The sequence below is a fragment of the Leptodactylus fuscus genome, chromosome 3, assembly GCF_031893055.1.
Source record: "Leptodactylus fuscus isolate aLepFus1 chromosome 3, aLepFus1.hap2, whole genome shotgun sequence".
NCBI classification, from domain to species: Eukaryota; Metazoa; Chordata; class Amphibia; order Anura; family Leptodactylidae; genus Leptodactylus; species Leptodactylus fuscus.
Window position 1 is genome coordinate 241,428,177 of NC_134267.1, and position 22,513 is coordinate 241,450,689.

Below are 22,513 nucleotides of genomic sequence, written 5' to 3' on the forward strand. Positions count from 1 at the left end.
AAATGAATAGAAGGCAATAATAGCGCTGATGATGTCATCACCCTACAAAGAAAATTGATGATCGGGGACTCCTTGTACAGTGACAGGGTCACTAGCCTTGGTAGTAATGGTATCCTGTGCCCATAAACCTCACAAATACTAGGGCCTTCGATTGCCTGTGTGAACACAGCTCTAGTGACCACTGGTCCATTCACTTCTATGGGACTGATGGAGAACTGGACAGGACTTTTGGAGGGTCCTTTATTCTTCTGATAGGTTGGGGGTCCAGCAGTGAGACCCCCAGTCATCATACACTGACCACCTATCCTTTGCATTGGTCAGACATGTTGTTCTTGTTCCTCTGTCAAGCAAAGGTTGTGAAAATGGAAACATAAAGTCTCTTATAAAGTTGTAGATATTGAGTCTTCCTCTCCGAGAACCCCAATCATGTCTACTGTGTAAAACAGAATGTAAGCGGGGGCAGGGTTAGGATAATCAGGGGCGGGGTTTATGACTAAACCATATCACAGACCTCCTAGACAGCTATATTATCTATAAGAGGTATATACCTGTATCACAGACAGTATCCTCTGTGTTATATTACAGTAATAGCATTACATGAAGATATAAAGAGGAAAAGAAAAGCCCAGCCTGGCACACTCTGCCAGTAAGAAAGATGGCGCCGGCTGTGATGTACGTACAACGTGAAGGGGGCGGAGCTCATGAGGACGCGCAGCAAGAGCGCGCCTCCGGGGCTGGCAGGAAGAGGGAGCGCGCCCCCCGCCGGTGCCGAAGAGTTGTGAGCGCGCTGCGGGGACCGGGAGCGGAGACCGGAGAGAGGTGAGAACCGGGGCCATGTCCGTGTATGTGGGGGGCTGTATACTGCCAGTACAGCCTGTGTGTGACACCCCCATCCTGCCTGCACTATGGCACATTCCGTTATGTCTATAGACTCCCCCTCATCATGATGTATCCTGTGTGTAGCCCTGTATACCCCCTCCAGAGTCATTGGTATATTCCATATAGACATCATATACATTGTATAGAGAGGACCTGCTGTCCATATGTCATCCACTGTCTATAGGTGACCTCCTCTGTATACTGTATATATGTCACCTCCTGGATACAACACTGTATATAGAGGACCTGCTGTCCATATGTCATCTACTGTCTATAGGTGACCTCCTCTGTATACTGTATATATGTCACCTCCTGGATACAGCACTGTATAGAGAGGACCTGCTGTCCATATGTCATCTACTGTCTATAGGTGACCTCCTCTGTATACTGTATATACTGTATATATGTCACCTCCTGGACACAACACTGTATAGAGAGGACCTGCTGTCCATATGTCATCTACTGTCTATAGGTGACCTCCTCTGTATACTGTATATATGTCACCTCCTGGATACAACACTGTGTATACTGTATATAGAGGACCTGCTGTCCATATGTCATCTACTGTCTATAGGTGCCCTCCTCCATATACTTTATACACTGTATATATATCACCTCCTGGACACAACACTGTATATAGAGGACCTGCTGTCCATATGTCATCTACTGTCTATAGGTGACCTCCTCTGTATACTGTATATATGTAACCTCCTGGATACAACACTGTGTATACTGTATATATGTCACCTCCTGGACACAACACTGTATATACTGTACATATGCTACCTCCTGCCTATAACACTTTATATATTGTATACAGAGGACCTGCTGTCCATATGTCATCTACTGTCTATAGGTGACCTCCTCTATATACTGTATACACTGTATATATCTCATCTCCTGGTTCTAACACTGTATATACTGTATATAGAGGACCTGCTGTCTATATGTCATCTACTGTCTATATGTCACCTCCTGGATACAACACTGTATATACTGTACATATGTCACCTCCTGGATATAACACTGTATACACTGTATATATGTCACCTCCTGGATATAACACTGTATACACTGTATATATGTCACCTCCTGGATATAACACTGTATAGAGAGGACCTGCTGTCCATATGTCATCTACTGTCTATAGGTGACCTCCTCTGTATACTGTATATATGTCACCTCCTGGATACAACACTGTGTATACTGTATATAGAGGACCTGCTGTCCATATGTCATCTACTGTCTATAGGTGACCTCCTCTGTATACTGTATATACTGTATATATGTCACCTCCTGGATACAACACTGTATACAGAGGACCTGCTGTCCATATGTCATCTACTGTCTATAGGTGACCTCCTCTGTACACTGTATATACTGTATATATGTCACCTCCTGGACACAACACTGTATAGAGAGGACCTGCTGTCCATATGTCATCTACTGTCTATAGGTGACCTCCTCTGTATACTATATATACTGTATATATGTCACCTCCTGGATACAACACTGTATATACTGTATATAGAGGACCTGCTGTCCATATGTCATCTACTGTCTATAGGTGACCTCCTCTGTATACTGTATATATGTAACCTCCTGGATACAACACTGTGTATACTGTATATATGTCACCTCCTGGACACAACACTGTATATACTGTACATATGCTACCTCCTGCCTATAACACTTTATATATTGTATACAGAGGACCTGCTGTCCATATGTCATCTACTGTCTATAGGTGACCTCCTCTATATACTGTATACACTGTATATATCTCATCTCCTGGTTCTAACACTGTATATACTGTATATAGAGCACCTGCTGTCTATATGTCATCTACTGTCTATATGTCACCTCCTGGATACAACACTGTATATACTGTACATATGTCACCTCCTACATATTACACTGTATATAGAGGACCTGCTGTCCATATGTCATCTACTGTCTATAGGTGACCTCCTCTATATACTGTACATATGTCACCTCCTGCATATAACACTGTATACAGTGTATATATGTAACATCCTGCGTATAACACTGTATATACTGAAATTAGTAAGACGGAATAGAAAGTATCTAGGGACAGACGTCTTAGTAACAAAAGAGTGAACTGCAAATTACAAGGGAGACACCTAGTGGCAGGAATGTTACAGAGGGTTTTTTAGGCAAAAATCAGCCACATTTTTAATTCAAGTGCATTCATCTTGGTCCAGACTCACCTGATCTATGGAAGGAGACTGAGGCCGAGTTCACACACAGTTTTTTTGTTCGGATTTTGACGTGGAATCTGCCTAAAAAAAACACCTCCCATTGACTTCAATGGGAGCCGTTCACTTCTTTTTATGTTGCCGCGGATTCCGCAGGTGAATCCGCCTTGGGCATCCGCGGTGCAACACTCCCTCCCGACTAGGCCCTTCATTTGGGCCTAATCCGGAGTGGAATGCACTGCACCGGCATCGAATCGCGGCGGGAGGTGTTATTTGGAGCGGATTTTGAGTCCTGGATTTTGAGTCCCGTGTCAAAATTCGGGCCAAAGAACTCTGTGTGAACTCCGCTTAAGTTGAAAAGTTACTGACTGTTTAAATAACCCCTTTAACCCTTTCCTGACATCTGCCGTACTAGAGTTTAATGATGGTGACTGTTCGGGAGCCGGGCGGTCGCCATTGCCACTGGGTATCTGCTGTTTTATACAGCAGACACCCGGCACTAATGTCCGCGATTGGTGCCCACACTGATCATGGGCATTAACCCATGACCGAGGAGCCATTTCACCGGCAGCATGTGGATGCCGCCATTTTGCCAGGGATCGCTGACACCGGAAGTGATCTCCGGAGCTGGTGCCCCATAGTCATGACAGCAGGGAGCCTTGTGAAGGCAGGCGGTACTATAAAGGGATCAAATCCATAACAATTCCCCAAAATGGTGGAACTAAAAATTACATCCGGCCCTGCAAAATAATGTCCTATGTACACGGGAGTATAAAAAAAAGTTACGGGTGTCAGAATATGGCGACTTTTAGAAAAAACATTTTTTTAAGGGGTTAAAATGTAAAAAAAATAAAAATAAATTTCGTATCCCCAGAATCTCACCGAAACATAGAATACAGAGGACAGGTCATTGTGACTGAAAAGTGACGGCTGTAAAACCGAAACCCGTAAGAATGTCACACAAATGCAGTTTTTCTTCAAATCCCCCCCATTCAGAATTTTTTTCCAGCTTCCCAATACAATGTGCAGAATAATTAATGATGTCATCAGGAAGAAAAAATTGTCCCACAAATATTAAGACCTCATATGGCTCTGAGAGCAGAGAAATAAAAAAGTTATTGAGGTAGTAGGAGCGGTATTATAGTAGTTATATTCTTCTACATAGGAGCAGTATTATAGTAGTTATATTCTTGTACATAGGAGCAGTATTATAGTAGTTATATTCTTGTACATAGGAGTAGTATTATAGTAGTTATATTCTTGTACATAGGAGTAGTATTATAGTAGTTATATTCTTGTACATAGGAGCAGTATTATAGTAGTTATATTCTTGTACATAGGAGCAATATTATAGTAGTTATATTCTTGTACATAGGAGGTAGTATTATAGTAGTTATATTCTTGTACATAGGAGTAGTATTATAGTAGTTATATTCTTGTACATAGGAGTAGTATTATAGTAGTTATATTCTTGTACACAGGAGTAGTATTATAGTAGTTATGTTCTTGTACATAGGAGCAGTATTATAGTAGTTATGTTCTTGTACATAGGATTAGTATTATAGTAGTTATATTCTTGTACATAGGAGTAGTATTATAGTAGTTATATTCTTGTACATAGAAGCAGTATTATAGTAGTTATATTCTTGTACATAGAAGCAGTATTATAGTAGTTATATTCTTGTACATAGGAGGTAGTATTATAGTAGTTATATTCTTGTACATAGGAGCAGTATTATAGTAGTTATATTCTTGTACATAGGAGTAGTATTATAGTAGTTATATTCTTGTACATAGAAGCAGTATTATAGTAGTTATATTCTTGTACGTAGGAGGTAGTATTATAGTAGTTATATTCTTGTACATAGAAGCAGTATTATAGTAGTTATATTCTTGTACATAGGAGGTAGTATTATAGTAGTTATATTCTTGTACATAGGAGCAGTATTATAGTAGTTATATTCTTGTACATAGGAGTAGTATTATAGTAGTTATATTCTTGTACATAGGAGTAGTATTATAGTAGTTATATTCTTGTACATAGAAGCAGTATTATAGTAGTTATATTCTTGTACATAGGAGGTAGTATTATAGTAGTTATATTCTTGTACATAGAAGCAGTATTATAGTAGTTATATTCTTGTACATAGGAGGTAGTATTATAGTAGTTATATTCTTGTACATAGGAGTAGTATTATAGTAGTTATATTCTTGTACATAGGAGCAGTATTATAGTAGTTATATTCTTGTACATAGGAGTAGTATTATAGTAGTTATATTCTTGTACATAGAAGCAGTATTATAGTAGTTATATTCTTGTACATAGAAGCAGTATTATAGTAGTTATATTCTTGTACATAGGAGGTAGTATTATAGTAGTTATATTCTTGTACATAGGAGCAGTATTATAGTAGTTATATTCTTGTACATAGGAGTAGTATTATAGTAGTTATATTCTTGTACATAGAAGCAGTATTATAGTAGTTATATTCTTGTACGTAGGAGGTAGTATTATAGTAGTTATATTCTTGTACATAGAAGCAGTATTATAGTAGTTATATTCTTGTACATAGGAGGTAGTATTATAGTAGTTATATTCTTGTACATAGGAGCAGTATTATAGTAGTTATATTCTTGTACATAGGAGTAGTATTATAGTAGTTATATTCTTGTACATAGGAGTAGTATTATAGTAGTTATATTCTTGTACATAGAAGCAGTATTATAGTAGTTATATTCTTGTACATAGGAGGTAGTATTATAGTAGTTATATTCTTGTACATAGAAGCAGTATTATAGTAGTTATATTCTTGTACATAGGAGGTAGTATTATAGTAGTTATATTCTTGTACATAGGAGTAGTATTGTAGTAGTTATATTCTTGTACATAGGATTAGTATTATAGTAGTTATATTCTTGTACATAGCAGCAGTATTATAGTAGTTATATTCTTGTACATAGGAGCAGTATTATAGTAGTTATATTCTTGTACATAGGAGCAGTATTATAGTAGTTATATTCTTGTACATAGGAGTAGTATTATAGTAGTTATATTCTTGTACATAGAAGCAGTATTATAGTAGTTATATTCTTGTACATAAGAGGTAGTATTATAGTAGTTATATTCTTGTACATAGGAGCAGTATTATAGTAGTTATATTCTTGTACATAGGAGGTAGTATTATAGTAGTTATATTCTTGTACATAGGAGCAGTATTATAGTAGTTATATTCTTGTACATAGGAGTAGTATTATAGTAGTTATATTCTTGTACATAGGAGTAGTATTATAGTAGTTATATTCTTGTACATAGGAGGAAGTATTATAGTAGTTATATTCTTGTACATAGGAGTAGTATTATAGTAGTTATATTCTTGTACATAGGAGTAGTATTATAGTAGTTATATTCTTGTACATAGGAGCAGTATTATAGTAGTTATATTCTTGTACATAGGAGGTAGTATTATAGTAGTTATATTCTTGTACATAGGAGCAGTATTATAGTAGTTATATTCTTGTACATAGGAGCAGTATTATAGTAGTTATATTCTTGTACATAGGAGGAAGTATTATAGTAGTTGTATTCTTGTACATAGGAGCAGTATTATAGTAGTTATATTCTTGTACATAGGAGTAGTATTATAGTAGTTATATTCTTGCACATAGGAGCAGTATTATAGTAGTTATATTCTTGTACATAGGAGGTAGTATTATAGTAGTTATATTCTTGTACATAGGAGCAGTATTATAGTAGTTATATTCTTGTACATAGGAGTAGTATTATAGTAGTTATATTCTTGTACATAGGAGTAGTATTATAGTAGTTATATTCTTGTACATAGGAGGAAGTATTATAGTAGTTATATTCTTGTACATAGGAGTAGTATTATAGTAGTTATATTCTTGTACATAGGAGTAGTATTATAGTAGTTATATTCTTGTACATAGGAGGAAGTATTATAGTAGTTATATTCTTGTACATAGGAGGAAGTATTATAGTAGTTATATTCTTGTACATAGGAGTAGTATTATAGTAGTTATATTCTTGTACATAGGAGGTAGTATTATAGTAGTTATATTCTTGTACATAGGAGCAGTATTATAGTAGTTATATTCTTGTACATAGGAGCAGTATTATAGTAGTTATATTCTTGTACATAGGAGGAAGTATTATAGTAGTTGTATTCTTGTACATAGGAGCAGTATTATAGTAGTTATATTCTTGTACATAGGAGTAGTATTATAGTAGTTATATTCTTGTACATAGGAGGTAGTATTATAGTAGTTATATTCTTGTACATAGGAGCAGTATTATAGTAGTTATATTCTTGTACATAGGAGTAGTATTATAGTAGTTATATTCTTGTACATAGGAGTAGTATTATAGTAGTTATATTCTTGTACATAGGAGGAAGTATTATAGTAGTTATATTCTTGTACATAGGAGTAGTATTATAGTAGTTATATTCTTGTACATAGGAGTAGTATTATAGTAGTTATATTCTTGTACATAGGAGTAGTATTATAGTAGTTATATTCTTGTACATAGGAGGAAGTATTATAGTAGTTATATTCTTGTACATAGGAGTAGTATTATAGTAGTTATATTCTTGTACATAGGAGGTAGTATTATAGTAGTTATATTCTTGTACATAGGAGCAGTATTATAGTAGTTATATTCTTGTACATAGGAGCAGTATTATAGTAGTTATATTCTTGTACATAGGAGGAAGTATTATAGTAGTTATATTCTTGTACATAGGAGCAGTATTATAGTAGTTATATTCTTGTACATAGGAGTAGTATTATAGTAGTTATATTCTTGTACATAGGAGTAGTATTATAGTAGTTATATTCTTGTACATAGGAGGAAGTATTATAGTAGTTATATTCTTGTACATAGGAGTAGTATTATAGTAGTTATATTCTTGTACATAGGAGTAGTATTATAGTAGTTATATTCTTGTACATAGGAGTAGTATTATAGTAGTTATATTCTTGTACATAGGAGGAAGTATTATAGTAGTTATATTCTTGTACATAGGAGTAGTATTATAGTAGTTATATTCTTGTACATAGGAGTAGTATTATAGTAGTTATATTCTTGTACATAGGAGTAGTATTATAGTAGTTATATTCTTGTACATAGGAGTAGTATTATAGTAGTTATATTCTTGTACATAGGAGGAAGTATTATAGTAGTTATATTCTTGTACATAGGAGTAGTATTATAGTAGTTATATTCTTGTACATAGGAGTAGTATTATAGTAGTTATATTCTTGTACATAGGAGTAGTATTATAGTAGTTATATTCTTGTACATAGGAGCAGTATTATAGTAGTTATATTCTAGTACATAGGAGTAGTATTATAGTAGTTATATTCTTGTACATAGGAGGAAGTATTATAGTATTTATATTCTTCAAAAAACAACACTTTTAGAAAAAATAGAGAAGTAGCTCACCTATCTTCCGTTCATTTATCCTCCTGTGGTGCACGACCCTGTTCTCCTTGACCTCCTGGAGGTAAAACGATGAGAAAAAATTCCAAAAAGGATTCAAACAAAGTTTGAAGGATCTGCAGCTCAGAGGAGGTTAAAACTCAAAAAAAAAACTTTATTTCATACTTTTAAAAGGACTCACCCCAAGTGGGTGAATACATTCAGAGGTTTAACAACAGAACATAGTGAGAAAAAGATAGAAAAAATGTGAAAATAAAACCAAAACCGCTGACGCGTTTCGGGACAGATTTTTAATGTCCCTTAATCATAGCGGAATACAGCCTGTTTTCCGCTATGATTAAGGGACATTAAAAATCTGTCCCGAAACGTGTCAGCGGTTTTGGTTTTATTTTCACATTTTTTCTATCTTTTTCTCACTATGTTCTGTTGTTAAACCTCTGAATGTATTCACCCACTTGGGGTGAGTCCTTTTAAAAGTATGAAATAAAGTTTTTTTTTTGAGTTTTAACCTCCTCTGAGCTGCAGATCCTTCAAACTTTGTTTGAATCCTTTTTGGAATTTTTTCTTATTTATATTCTTGTACATAGGAGTAGTATTATAGTAGTTATATTCTTGTACATAGGAGTAGTATTATAGTAGTTATATTCTTATACATAGGAGTAGTATTATAGTAGTTATATTCTTGTACATAGGAGCAGTATTATAGTAGTTATATTCTTGTACATAGGAGTAGTATTATAGTAGTTATATTCTTGTACATAGAGCGCAGTATTATGTACAGTGCTGGGATATAATGTCTCTGTGATACAATATACCGTATGACAGTCCTGTACTACAGCATCACCTGCTTATGTTATAGGGGCTTTGTGACAACATTAAGAGGTTGTTTTCTTAAGATGACTTCTGCACATGTGCACTATTAGAGGGCACTTGTACATTATAGAGGGGTACATGGGACATTTGTTAATGATGGCTCTTTATGAGTCAGACTAGAGAGTCGCTCCTTGCAACATTCTACAGTTGAGTACATCGGGTTCTTGGTAATATTATAGGTTGCATGTTTTTTGATGTTATAGAAAGAAATTATGTTGTCACTGGTGTAGGGGAGGGTTATGTTTTGTGATGTCACTGGTGTAGGGGTGGGTTTGTTCTCTGATGTCACTGGAAGGGCGGATTATGCTCTCTATGATGTCACTGGTGGAGGGGTCAGTCATGTTCTCTGATGTCACTGGTGTAGGGGCGGGTTATGCTCTTTGTGATGTCACTGGTGTAGGGGCGGGTTTTGCTCTTTGTGATGTCACTGGTGGAGGGGCGGGTTATGCTCTCTGTGATGTCACTGGTGGAGGGGCGGGTTTTGCTCTTTGTGATGTCACTGGTGTAGGGGCGGGTTTTGCTCTTTGTGATGTCACTTGTGTAGGGGCGGGTTTTGTTCTCTATGATGTCACTGGTGTAGGGGCGGGTTTTGTTCTCTATGATGTCACTGGTGTAGGGGCGGGTCATGTTCTCTGTGATGTCACTGGTGTAGGGGCGGGTTTTGCTCTTTGTGATGTCACTGGTGTAGGGGCGGGTTATGCTCTCTGTGATGTCACTGGTGTAGGGGTGGGTCATGTTCTCTGATGTCACTGGTGTAGGGGCGGGTCATGTTCTCTGTGATGTCACTGGTGTAGGGGCGGGTTTTGCTCTTTGTGATGTCACTGGTGTAGGGGCGGGTTTTGTTCTCTATGATGTCACTGGTGTAGGGGCGGGTTTTGTTCTCTATGATGTCACTGGTGTAGGGGCGGGTTTTGTTCTCTATGATGTCACTGGTGTAGGGGCGGGTTTTGTTCTCTGTGATGTCACTGGTGTAGGGGCGGGTTTTGTTCTCTGTGATGTCACTGGTGGAGGGGTGGGTGGGTCATGTTCTCTGTGATCCCAGTTATTTTGTCCCCGTAGTGATAGCCGTGCACCTCCATCATGGAGTGGTATCTTGTAATTCTCCTACGTGTAGCTTGCGGTTGTGTGTTGCCTCTCTGCAGATGTTGTGTTGACATTGGTGTGATGTCCTGACCGGACTACACAGAAGTGTCCGGGGATTGTCACACTACAAACACTACAAAGTTTTACTGCATTGCAGAGCTGGGTGTGCGGAGCTGCGTGGTGGCCCTGGATGCGTGTGCTGGTTGTCAGGACACATGAAGGTGCGAGGCCGCCTGTTATCACTAGATAAACACCAGTGGAAAGAACAACATAGGCTGCGGCTGTTTCCATTACACCGTCCTCCGGGCAGCGCTGTCACTGCTGTCCGCGCTGCGCTGGGGGTCATTCACTGAGGAGCCAGATCGCTGCAGTGCTGCGTGTACAGGGGCTTCTACAGGTGTGTACAGGGACGTAGTGTAGTATCATACATAGGGGGCAGCCTGGAGCAAGATGTGTTGTGCTGATGTCACCGGTGTAGGGGTAGGTTGTTCTCTTACTGATGTCACCGGTGTAGGGGTAGGTTGTACTCTTACTGATGTCTCCAGTGTAGGGGTAGGTTGTGCTCTTAGTGATGTCTCCAGTGTAGGGGTAGGTTGTGCTCTTACTGATGTCTCCAGTGTAGGGGTAGGTTGTGCTCTTACTGATGTCACCGGTGTAGGGGTAGGTTGTGCTCTTAGTGATGTCACCGGTGTAGGGGTAGGTTGTGCTCTTAGTGATGTCACCAGTGTAGGGGTAGGTTGTACTCTTACTGATGTCACCGGTGTAGGGGTAGGTTGTGCTCTTAGTGATGTCACCAGTGTAGGGGTAGGTTGTGCTCTTACTGATGTCACTGGTGTAGGGGTAGGTTGTACTCTTACTGATGTCTCCAGTGTAGGGGTAGGTTGTGCTCTTACTGATGTCACCAGTGTAGGGGTAGGTTGTGCTCTTACTGATGTCACCGGTGTAGGGGTAGGTTGTACTCTTACTGATGTCTCCAGTGTAGGGGTAGGTTGTGCTCTTACTGATGTCACCAGTGTAGGGGTAGGTTGTACTCTTACTGATGTCACTGGTGTAGGGGTAGGTTGTGCTCTTAGTGATGTCACCGGTGTAGGGGTAGGTTGTACTCTTACTGATGTCACCGGTGTAGGGGTAGGTTGTACTCTTACTGATGTCTCCGGTGTAGGGGTAGGTTGTGCTCTTACTGATGTCACCGGTGTAGGGGTAGGTTGTGCTCTTAGTGATGTCACCGGTGTAGGGGTAGGTTGTGCTCTTACTGATGTCTCCAGTGTAGGGGTAGGTTGTGCTCTTAGTGATGTCACCGGTGTAGGGGTAGGTTGTGCTCTTAGTGATGTCACCGGTGTAGGGGTAGGTTGTACTCTTACTGATGTCTCCAGTGTAGGGGTAGGTTGTGCTCTTACTGATGTCACCGGTGTAGGGGTAGGTTGTGCTCTTACTGATGTCATTGGTGTAGGGGTAGGTAGCTCACCTATTTTCAGGTCTCTAGTAGGCTATCCTTGTACATTGTGCTGTTTTCTGCAGGTATATATCCTCACTCTCTGTATATAGAGGACAGTGCTGGTGTCTGTAGGTGTATATCCTCACTCTATGTATACAGAGGATAGCCCTGGTGTCTGCAGGTATATATCCTCCCTCTCAGTATATAGAGGACAGTGCTGGTGTCTGCAGGTATATATCCTCACTCTATGTATACAGAGGATAGCCCTGGTGTCTGCAGGTATATATCCTCACTCTCTGTATACAGAGGATAGCCCTGGTGTCTGCAGGTATATATCCTCACTCTCTGTATACAGAGGATAGCCCCGGTGTCTGCAGGTACATATCTTCTCTCTTTGTATACAGAGGATAGCCCCAGTGTCTGCAGGTGTATATCCTCACTCTCTGTATACAGAGGATAGCCCTGGTGTCTGCAGGTGTATATCCTCACTCTCTGTATACAGAGGATAGCCCTGGTGTCTGCAGGTGTATATCCTCACTTTATGTATACAGAGGATAGCCCCGGTGTCTGCAGGTGTATATCCTCACTCTCTGTATACAGAGGATAGCCCCGGTGTCTGCAGGTACATATCGTCTCTCTTTGTATACAGAGGATAGCCCTGGTGTCTGCAGGTGTATATCCTCACTCTCTGTATACAGAGGATAGCCCCGGTGTCTGCAGGTGTATATCCTCACTCTCTGTATACAGAGGATAGCCCCGGTGTCTGCAGGTGTATATCCTCACTCTCTGTATACAGAGGATAGCCCTGGTGTCTGCAGGTGTATATCCTCACTCTCTGTATACAGAGGATAGCCCTGGTGTCTGCAGGTGTATATCCTCACTCTCTGTATACAGAGGATAGCCCTGGTGTCTGCAGGTGTATATCCTCACTCTATGTATACAGAGGATAGCCCTGGTGTCTGCAGGTACATATCGTCTCTCTTTGTATACAGAGGATAGCTCTGGTGTCTGCAGGTGTATATCCTCACTCTATGTATACAGAGGATAGCCCTGGTGTCTGCAGGTGTATATCCTCACTCTATGTATACAGAGGATAGCCCCGGTGTCTGCAGGTGTATATCCTCACTCTCTGTATACAGAGGATAGCCCCAGTGTCTGCAGGTGTATATCCTCACTCTATGTATACAGAGGATAGCCCTGGTGTCTGCAGGTGTATATCCTCACTCTATGTATACAGAGGATAGCCCTGGTGTCTGCAGGTGTATATCCTCACTCTATGTATACAGAGGATAGCCCCGGTGTCTGCAGGTGTATATCCTCACTCTCTGTATATATTGAGGATGTTCCCACCACGTCCGCTCCTGTAATGTACAGATAAAGCTGCAGCCGCCTGGTGATAATGTGTCACTCCGATCCTTATCCGCTGGCTCACTATGGATGTGCAGGAGGGTAAACAAACAGATCTGGGGGAACCGGCAATACCGAAACAGCCCTGTAATCTGGGAAATCTTCATAGTATGGAGATGCTGTCATGTATGTGTGCTCTTCAGCGCCCCCTGTCATTTATAATGTGTGCTCTGCAGCGCCCCCTGTCATGTATAATGTGTGCAGTATAGCGCCCCCATCATGGATGTGGCAGTCTGACCTGTGACTCTTTACCTGGCAGGATGATTGAGGAGAGCGGCAGGCACCGGAGGACGATGGCGGAGAAGCGGCAGCTCTTCATGGAGATGAGTGAGTACCTGTAGGGTATTCAGGGCTCTAGGAAAGCTGGGTGCTTTGTGCGCTAGAGTGGCAGCCATGTTGGTTGTTCCTGTCACTGACGTCTCTCCTTTATCAGGGGCACAGAACTTTGACGTGATCCGGCTGTCGACCTACCGGACGGCGTGTAAGCTGCGCTTCGTACAGAAGAGATGTAACCGTGAGTATCGGCGCAGACTAGTCACAGCTGAGGGTTTGTTACAGCGACGTCCGGCCTGGACCCATCCATTGTAACAGGACACCGGATACAAAAGCAGTCTCTTATCATCTGTCTCATATCTGGCATTCTCTGTCACATCCGGCGCTCTCTCACTTCTCTCACATCTGGTGCTCTCTCCCCTCTCTGACATCCGGCGCTCTCTCTCCTCTCTGTCAGATCCGGCGCTCTCTCTCCTCTCTGTCACATCCGGCGCTCTCTCCCCTCTCTGTCACATCCGGCGCTCTCTCCCCCCTCTGACATCCGGCGCTCTCTCCCCCCTCTGACATCCGGCGCTCTCTCCCCCCTCTGACATCTGGTGCTCTCTCCCCTCTCTGACATCCGGCACTCTCTCTCCTCTCTGTCAGATCCGGCGCTCTCTCTCCTCTCTGTCACATCCGGCGCTCTCTCCCCTCTCTGTCACATCCGGCGCTCTCTCCCCCCTCTGACATCCGGCGCTCTCTCCCCCCTCTGACATCCGGCGCTCTCTCCCCCCTCTGACATCCGGCGCTCTCTCCCCCCTCTGACATCCGGCGCTCTCTCCCCCCTCTGACATCCGGCGCTCTCTCCCCCCTCTGACATCCGGCGCTCTCTCCCCCCTCTGACATCCGGCGCTCTCTCCCCTCTCTGTCACATCCAGCGCTCTCTCCCCTCTCTGTCACATCCAGCGCTCTCTCTCCTCTCTGATATCCGGCGCTCTCTCTCCTCTCTGATATCCGGCGCTCTCTCCCCTCTCTGACATCCGGTGCTCTCTCCCCCCTCTGACATCCGGCACTCTCTCCCCTCTCTGTCACATCCGGCGCTCTCTCCCCTCTCTGACATCCGGCGCTCTCTCCCCTCTCTGACATCCGGCGCTCTCTCCCCTCTCTGACATCCGGCGCTCTCTCCCCTCTCTGACATCCGGCGCTCTCTCCCCTCTCTGACATCCGGCGCTCTCTCCCCTCTCTGATATCCGGAGCTCTCTCACCCCTCTGATATCCGGCACTTTCTCTCCCCTCTCTGACATCCGGTGCTCTCTCCCCCCTCTGACATCCGGCACTCTCTCCCCTCTCTGTCACATCCGGCGCTCTCTCCCCTCTCTGACATCCGGCGCTCTCTCCCCTCTCTGACATCCGGCGCTCTCTCCCCTCTCTGATATCCAGCGCTCTCTCCCCCCTCTGACATCCGGCGCTCTCTCCCCTCTCTGACATCCGGCGCTCTCTCCCCTCTCTGATATCCGGAGCTCTCTCACCCCTCTGATATCCGGCGCTCTCTCCCCTCTCTGATATCCGGCGCTCTCTCACCCCTCTGATATCCGGCGCTCTCTCCCCTCTCTGATATCCGGCGCTCTCTCCCCCTCTCTGATATCCGGCGCTCTCTCCCCTCTCTGATATCTGGCGCTCTCTCCGCTCTCTGATATCTGGCGCTCTCTCCGCTCTCTGATATCTGGCGCTCTCTCCCCTCTCTGATATCCGGCGCTCTCTCCCCTCTCTGATATCCGGCGCTCTCTCCCCTCTCTGATATCCGGCGCTCTCTCCCCTCTCTGTCACATCCAGCGCTCTCTCTCCTCTCTGATATCCGGCGTGTAAGCTGCGCTTCGTACAGAAGAGATGTAACCGTGAGTATCGGCGCAGACTAGTCACAGCTGAGGGTTTGTTACAGCGACGTCCGGCCTGGATCCATCCATTGTAACAGGACACCGGATACAAAAGCAGTCTCTTATCATCTGTCTCATATCTGGCATTCTCTGTCACATCCGGCGCTCTCTCACTTCTCTCACATCTGGTGCTCTCTCCCCCCCTCTGACATCCGGCGCTCTCTCCCCTCTCTGACATCCGGCGCTCTCTCACCTCTCTGACATCCGGCGCTCTCTCCCCTCTCTGTCACATCCGGCGCTCTCTCCCCCCTCTGACATCCGGCGCTCTCTCCCCCCTCTGACATCCGGCGCTCTCTCCCCCCTCTGACATCCGGCGCTCTCTCCCCTCTCTGTCACATCCAGCGCTCTCTCTCCTCTCTGTCACATCCAGCGCTCTCTCTCCTCTCTGATATCCGGCGCTCTCTCCCCTCTCTGATATCCGGCGCTCTCTCCCCTCTCTGACATCCGGCGCTCTCTCCCCCCTCTGACATCCGGCACTCTCTCCCCTCTCTGTCACATCCGGCGCTCTCTCCCCCCTCTGACATCCGGCGCTCTCTCCCCCCTCTGACATCCGGCGCTCTCTCCCCCCTCTGACATCCGGCGCTCTCTCCCCTCTCTGTCACATCCAGCGCTCTCTCCCCTCTCTGATATCCGGCGCTCTCTCCCCTCTCTGTCACATCCAGCGCTCTCTCCCCTCTCTGATATCCGGCGCTCTCTCCCCTCTCTGATATCCGGCGCTCTCTCCCCTCTCTGATATCCGGCGCTCTCTCCCCTCTCTGTCACATCCGGCGCTCTCTCCCCCCTCTGATATCCGGCGCTCTCTCCCCTCTCTGATATCCGGCGCTCTCTCCCCTCTCTGATATCCGGCGCTCTCTCCCCTCTCTGACATCCGGCGCTCTCTCCCCCCTCTGACATCCGGCACTCTCTCCCCTCTCTGTCACATCCGGCGCTCTCTCCCCCCTCTGACATCCGGCGCTCTCTCCCCCCTCTGACATCCGGCGCTCTCTCCCCTCTCTGTCACATCCAGCGCTCTCTCCCCTCTCTGATATCCGGCGCTCTCTCCCCTCTCTGTCACATCCAGCGCTCTCTCCCCTCTCTGATATCCGGCGCTCTCTCCCCTCTCTGATATCCGGCGCTCTCTCCCCTCTCTGTCACATCCGGCGCTCTCTCCCCTCTCTGTCACATCCGGCGCTCTCTCCCCTCTCTGATATCCGGCGCTCTCTCCCCTCTCTGATATCCGGCGCTCTCTCCCCTCTCTGATATCCGGCGCTCTCTCCCCTCTCTGATATCCGGCGCTCTCTCACCTCTCTGATATCCGGCGCTCTCTCCCCTCTCTGACATCCGGCGCTCTCTCCCCTCTCTGACATCCAACGCTCTCTCCCCTCTCTGATATCCGGCGCTCTCTCCCCTCTCTGACATCCAACGCTCTCTCCCCTCTCTGATATCCGGCGCTCTCTCCCCTCTCTGATATCCGGCGCTCATTCACCTCTCTGATATCCGGCGCTCTCTCCCCTCTCTGATATCTGGCGCTCTCTCCCCTCTCTGATATCTGGCGCTCTCTCCCCTCTCTGACATCCGGCGCTCTCTCCCCTCTCTGACATCCGGCGCTCTCTCCCCTCTCTGACATCCGGCGCTCTCTCCCCTCTCTGACATCCGGCGCTCTCTCCCCTCTCTGACATCCGGCACTCTCTCCCCTCTCTGTCACATCTGGTGCTCTCTCCCCTCTCTGACATCCGGCGCTCTCTCCCCTCTCTGACATCCGGCGCTCTCTCCCCTCTCTGTCACATCCGGCGCTCTCTCCCCTCTCTGTCACATCCGGCGCTCTCTCCCCTCTCTGACATCCGGCGCTCTCTCCCCTCTCTGACATCCGGCGCTCTCTCCCCTCTCTGTCACATCCGGCGCTCTCTCCCCTCTCTGTCACATCCGGCGCTCTCTCCCCTCTCTGATATCCGACGCTCTCTCCCCTCTCTGACATCCAGCGCTCTCTCCCCCCTCTGACATCCGGCACTCTCTCCCCTCTCTGTCACATCCGGCGCTCTCTCCCCTCTCTGATATCCGGCGCTCTCTTCCCTCTCTGATATCCGGCGCTCTCTCCCCTCTCTGACATCCGGCGCTCTCTCCCCTCTCTGATATCCGGAGCTCTCTCACCCCTCTGATATCCGGCACTTTCTCTCCCCTCTATGATATCCGGCGCTCATTCACCTCTCTGATATCCGGCTCTCTCTCCCCCCTCTGACATCCGGCACTCTCTCCCCTCTCTGTCACATCCGGCGCTCTCTCCCCTCTCTGTCACATCCGGCGCTCTCTCCCCTCTCTGATATCCGGCGCTCTCTCCCCCCTCTGACATCCGGCACTCTCTCCCCTCTCTGTCACATCCGGCGCTCTCTCCCCTCTCTGATATCCGGCGCTCTCTTCCCTCTCTGATATCCGGCGCTCTCTCCCCTCTCTGACATCCGGCGCTCTCTCCCCTCTCTGATATCCGGAGCTCTCTCACCCCTCTGATATCCGGCACTTTCTCTCCCCTCTATGATATCCGGCGCTCATTCACCTCTCTGATATCCGGCTCTCTCTCCCCCCTCTGACATCCGGCACTCTCTCCCCTCTCTGTCACATCCGGCGCTCTCTCCCCTCTCTGTCACATCCGGCGCTCTCTCCCCTCTCTGATATCCGGCGCTCTCTCCCCTCTCTGATATCCGGTGCTCTCTCCCCCCTCTGATATCCGGCGCTCTCTCCCCTCTCTGACATCCGACGCTCTCTCCTCTCTCTGATATCCGGCGTTCTCTCCCCTCTCTGATATCCGGCGCTCTCTCCCCCCTCTGATATCCGGCGCTCTCCCCCTCTCTGATATCCGGCGCTCTCTCCCCCCCTCTGATATCCGGCGCTCTCTCCCCCCCTCTGATATCCGGCGCTCTCTCCCCTCTCTGATATCCGGCGCTCTCTCCCCCCTCTGATATCCGGCGCTCTCTCCCCCCTCTGATATCCGGCGCTCTCTCCCCTCTCTGATATCCGGCGCTCTCTCCCTCCTCTCTGATATCCGGCGCTCTCTCCCCTCTCTGATATCTGGCGCTCTCTCTCCCCTCTCTGATATCCGGCGCTCTCTCCCCCTCTCTGATATCCGGCGCTCTCTCCCCTCTCTGATATCCGGTGCACTCTCCCCCCCTCTGATATCCGGCGCTCTCCCCCTCTCTGATATCCGGCGCTCTCTCCCCCCTCTGATATCCGGCGCTCTCTCCCCTCTCTGATATCCGGCGCTCTCTTCCCCCTCTCTGATATCCGGCGCTCTCTCCCCCCTCTGATATCCGGCGCTCTCTCCCCTCTCTGATATCTGGCGCTCTCTCTCCCCCCTCTGATATCCGGCGCTCTCTCCCCTCTCTGATATCTGGCGCTCTCTCTCCCCCTCTCTGATATCCGGCGCTCTCTCCCCTCTCTGATATCCGGCGCTCTCTCCCCCTCTCTGATATCCGGCGCTCTCTCCCCTCTCTGATATCCGGCGCTCTCTCCCCCCTCTGATATCCGGCGCTCTCCCCCTCTCTGATATCCGGCGCTCTCTCCCCCCTCTGATATCCGGCGCTCTCCCCCTCTCTGATATCCGGCGCTCTCCCCCTCTCTGATATCCGGCGCTCTCTCCCCTCTCTGATATCCGGCGCTCTCTCCCCCTCTCTGATATCCGGCGCTCTCTCCCCTCTCTGATATCCGGTGCACTCTCCCCCCCTCTGATATCCGGCGCTCTCCCCCTCTCTGATATCCGGCGCTCTCTCCCCTCTCTGATATCCGGCGCTCTCCCCCTCTCTGATATCCGGCGCTCTCTCCCCCCTCTCTGATATCCGGTGCTCTCTCCCCCCCTCTGATATCCGGCGCTCTCCCCCTCTCTGATATCCGGTGCTCTCTCCCCTCTCTGATATCCGGCGCTCTCCCCTCTCTGATATCCGGCGCTCTCTCCCCCCTCTGATATCCGGCGCTCTCTCCCCCCTCTGATATCCGGCGCTCTCTCCCCTCTCTGATATCTGGCGCTCTCTCCCCTCTCTGATATCCGGCGCTCTCTCCCCCCTCTCTGATATCCGGCGCTCTCTCCCCTCTCTGATATCCGGCGCTCTCTCCCCTCTCTGATATCTGGCGCTCTCTCTCCCCCTCTCTGATATCCGGCGCTCTCTCCCCTCTCTGATATCCGGCGCTCTCTCCCCCTCTCTGATATCCGGCGCTCTCTCCCCTCTCTGATATCCGGTGCTCTCTCCCCCCCCTCTGATATCCGGCGCTCTCCCCCTCTCTGATATCTGGCGCTCTCTCCTCTCTCTGATATCCGGCGCTCTCTCCCCTCTCTGATATCCGGCGCTCTCTCCCCCTCTCTGATATCCGGCGCTCTCTCCCCTCTCTGATATCCGGCGCTCTCTCCCCTCTCTGATATCCGGTGCTCTCTCCCCTCTCTGATATCCGGCGCTCTCCCCCTCTCTGATATCCGGTGCTCTCTCCCCTCTCTGATATCCGGCGCTCTCCCCCTCTCTGATATCCGGTGCTCTCTCCCCTCTCTGATATCCGGCGCTCTCTCCCCTCTCTGATATCCGGTGCTCTCTCCCCTCTCTGATATCCGGCGCTCTCTCCCCTCTCTGATATCCGGTGCTCTCTCCCCTCTCTGATATCCGGCGCTCTCTCCCCTCTCTGATATCCGGTGCTCTCTCCCCTCTCTGATATCCGGTGCTCTCTCCCCTCTCTGATATCCGGCGCTCTCCCCCTCTCTGATATCCGGCGCTGTCTCACCTCCCGGCTGTCTCTTGCAGTGCACCTGGTGGACATCTGGAACATGATTGAGGCGTTCCGTGACAACGGTCTGAACACTCTGGATCACATGACGGAGATGAACGTGTCTCGCCTGGAGACCATCATCTCCTCCATCTACTACCAGCTCAACAAGCGCCTGCCCTCCACCCACCAGATCGGCGTCGATCAGTCCATCAGCCTCCTGCTCAACTTCATGATCGCCGCCTACGACAGGTCAGAGGCCGCAGGTCACATGACATACTGGATTATGGGCGGAGTCACATGTAGTCGCTGACCGTCTCGCTCTGTTGCAGTGAAGGACACGGGAAGCTGACGGTGTTCTCGGTGAAGGCGATCCTGGCGACCATGTGCGGCGGCAAGATCCTGGACAAGTTGAGATGTAAGTGCGAGGGCGGAGTCTCCCTATAACAGGTCACACCGGGGCCCTCTAGTGGCAGGGCAGGGTATGACTACTGATCCTGAGCTACCTCCTGTCTTATATACTCCAAGGCCTGCAGGGGTGAGAGTGCAGCTCTGGCTGTAACTGGAGTAGAGGATGTGAGGGCAGATCTGGCTGTGACTGGAGTAGAGGACGTGAGGGCAGATCTGTCTGTGAGTGGAGTAGAAGTCATGTGAAAATAGAATTGTGAGAGCAGCTCTAACTGTGACTGGAGTAGAAGCCATAACAAATTGCAGTTGTGAATGCATTTCTGTTTGTGTCTGGGGTAGAGGACATGTGAGGGCAGGTTTGGCTGTGACTGGAGTAGAAGCCATGTGATAGCAGAATGCAGACCTGTCTGTGGCTGGAGTAGAGGACATGTGAGTACAGCTCTAGCTGTGACCAGAGTAGAATGCAGGTAGTAGCAGAATTGTGAGTGCAGCTCTGTCTGTGTCTGGAGAAGAGGACATGTAACTGCAGCTCTTGCTGTGACTGGAGTAGGGGACGTGTGAGTGCAGCTCTTGCTGTGACTGGAGTAGGGGACGTGTGAGTGCAGCTCTTGCTGTGACTGGAGTAGGGGACGTGTGAGTGCAGCTCTTGATGTGACTGGAGTAGGGGACGTGTGAGTGCAGCTCTTGCTGTGACTGGAGTAGGGGACGTGTGAGTGCAGCTCTTGCTGTGACTGGAGTAGGGGACGTGTGAGTGCAGCTCTTGATGTGACTGGAGTAGGGGACGTGTGAGTGCAGCTCTTGCTGTGACTGGAGTAGGGGACGTGTGAGTGCAGCTCTTGCTGTGACTGGAGTAGAGGACGTGTGAGTGCAGCTCTTGCTGTGACTGGAGTAGGGGACGTGTGAGTGCAGCTCTTGCTGTGACTGGAGTAGGGGACGTGTGAGTGCAGCTCTTGCTGTGACTGGAGTAGGGGACGTGTGAGTGCAGCTCCGTCTGTGTCTGGAGCAGGGGACGTGTGAGTGCAGCTCTTGCTGTGACTGGAGTAGGGGACGTGTGAGTGCAGCTCTTGCTGTGACTGGAGTAGAGGACGTGTGAGTGCAGCTCTTGCTGTGACTGGAGTAGAGGACGTGTGAGTGCAGCTCTTGCTGTGACTGGAGTAGGGGACGTGTGAGTGCAGCTCTTGCTGTGACTGGAGTAGGGGACGTGTGAGTGCAGCTCTTGCTGTGACTGGAGTAGGGGACATATGAGTGCAGCTCCGTCTATGTCTGGAGTAGGGGACATGTGAGTGCAGCTCTTGCTGTGACTGGAGTAGAAGACCTGATGTAGCTCAGGGTCAGTCCGTGTTATGTCATTTGTATAATCTGGATTACAGCTGGAGCTTCAATCCCACTGCAATGTCCTGGTCTGATATATTATGCTGTGGGACTACAAGTCCAAGCATACCGAGGCCGCCGTAGCCCCTTTTCTCCTGATAGCCGCCTAACTGGGGACAACCTGGAGCTTGCGGCTAGCACTGGCTGGCACTTGTAGTTCCTCTCCTATGTTGCTGACCTCTGACCTGGTATTTTATCTCCCATTAGACTCCAGAGCGCCCTCAGCTGGACACAGTGCGGTCAGGTTGGTGCGTAGAGTCGGTAATAACCTGTTACTAACATCACTGCCGCCCGCACCGCGTCTGCTCCTCACCTAACCATGTAACACGCGTGTGGATAGACTGTGGGGAGGGGCCAGAGAGGAAGAGACCACTGACCCCAGAGGAGGGGTGACCAGAACACCAATCATGTAGGGACAGAGGGTTTCTGATAATCCGGCATCAACCTGGAGATACGGGGGAGTCTGATAATCTGGCAT

At 47.6% G+C, this 22,513-nt stretch overlaps 1 protein-coding gene across 1 annotated transcript; it reads left to right on the plus strand.

Annotated features, from left to right (window-relative positions):
• The first annotated feature begins 729 nt into the window (after positions 1–729).
• On the plus strand, positions 730–22,507 carry LOC142196867 (dystrobrevin beta-like). Its single transcript, XM_075266848.1, has 6 exons — positions 730–819; positions 13,617–13,684; positions 13,791–13,871; positions 20,295–20,508; positions 20,589–20,674; positions 22,243–22,507. The coding sequence occupies exons 2-6, from the start codon at positions 13,618–13,620 to the stop codon at positions 22,350–22,352; spliced, it is 558 nt and encodes a 185-aa protein (XP_075122949.1). The 5' UTR covers positions 730–819; position 13,617; the 3' UTR covers positions 22,353–22,507.
• The last annotated feature ends 6 nt before the right edge of the window (positions 22,508–22,513 follow it).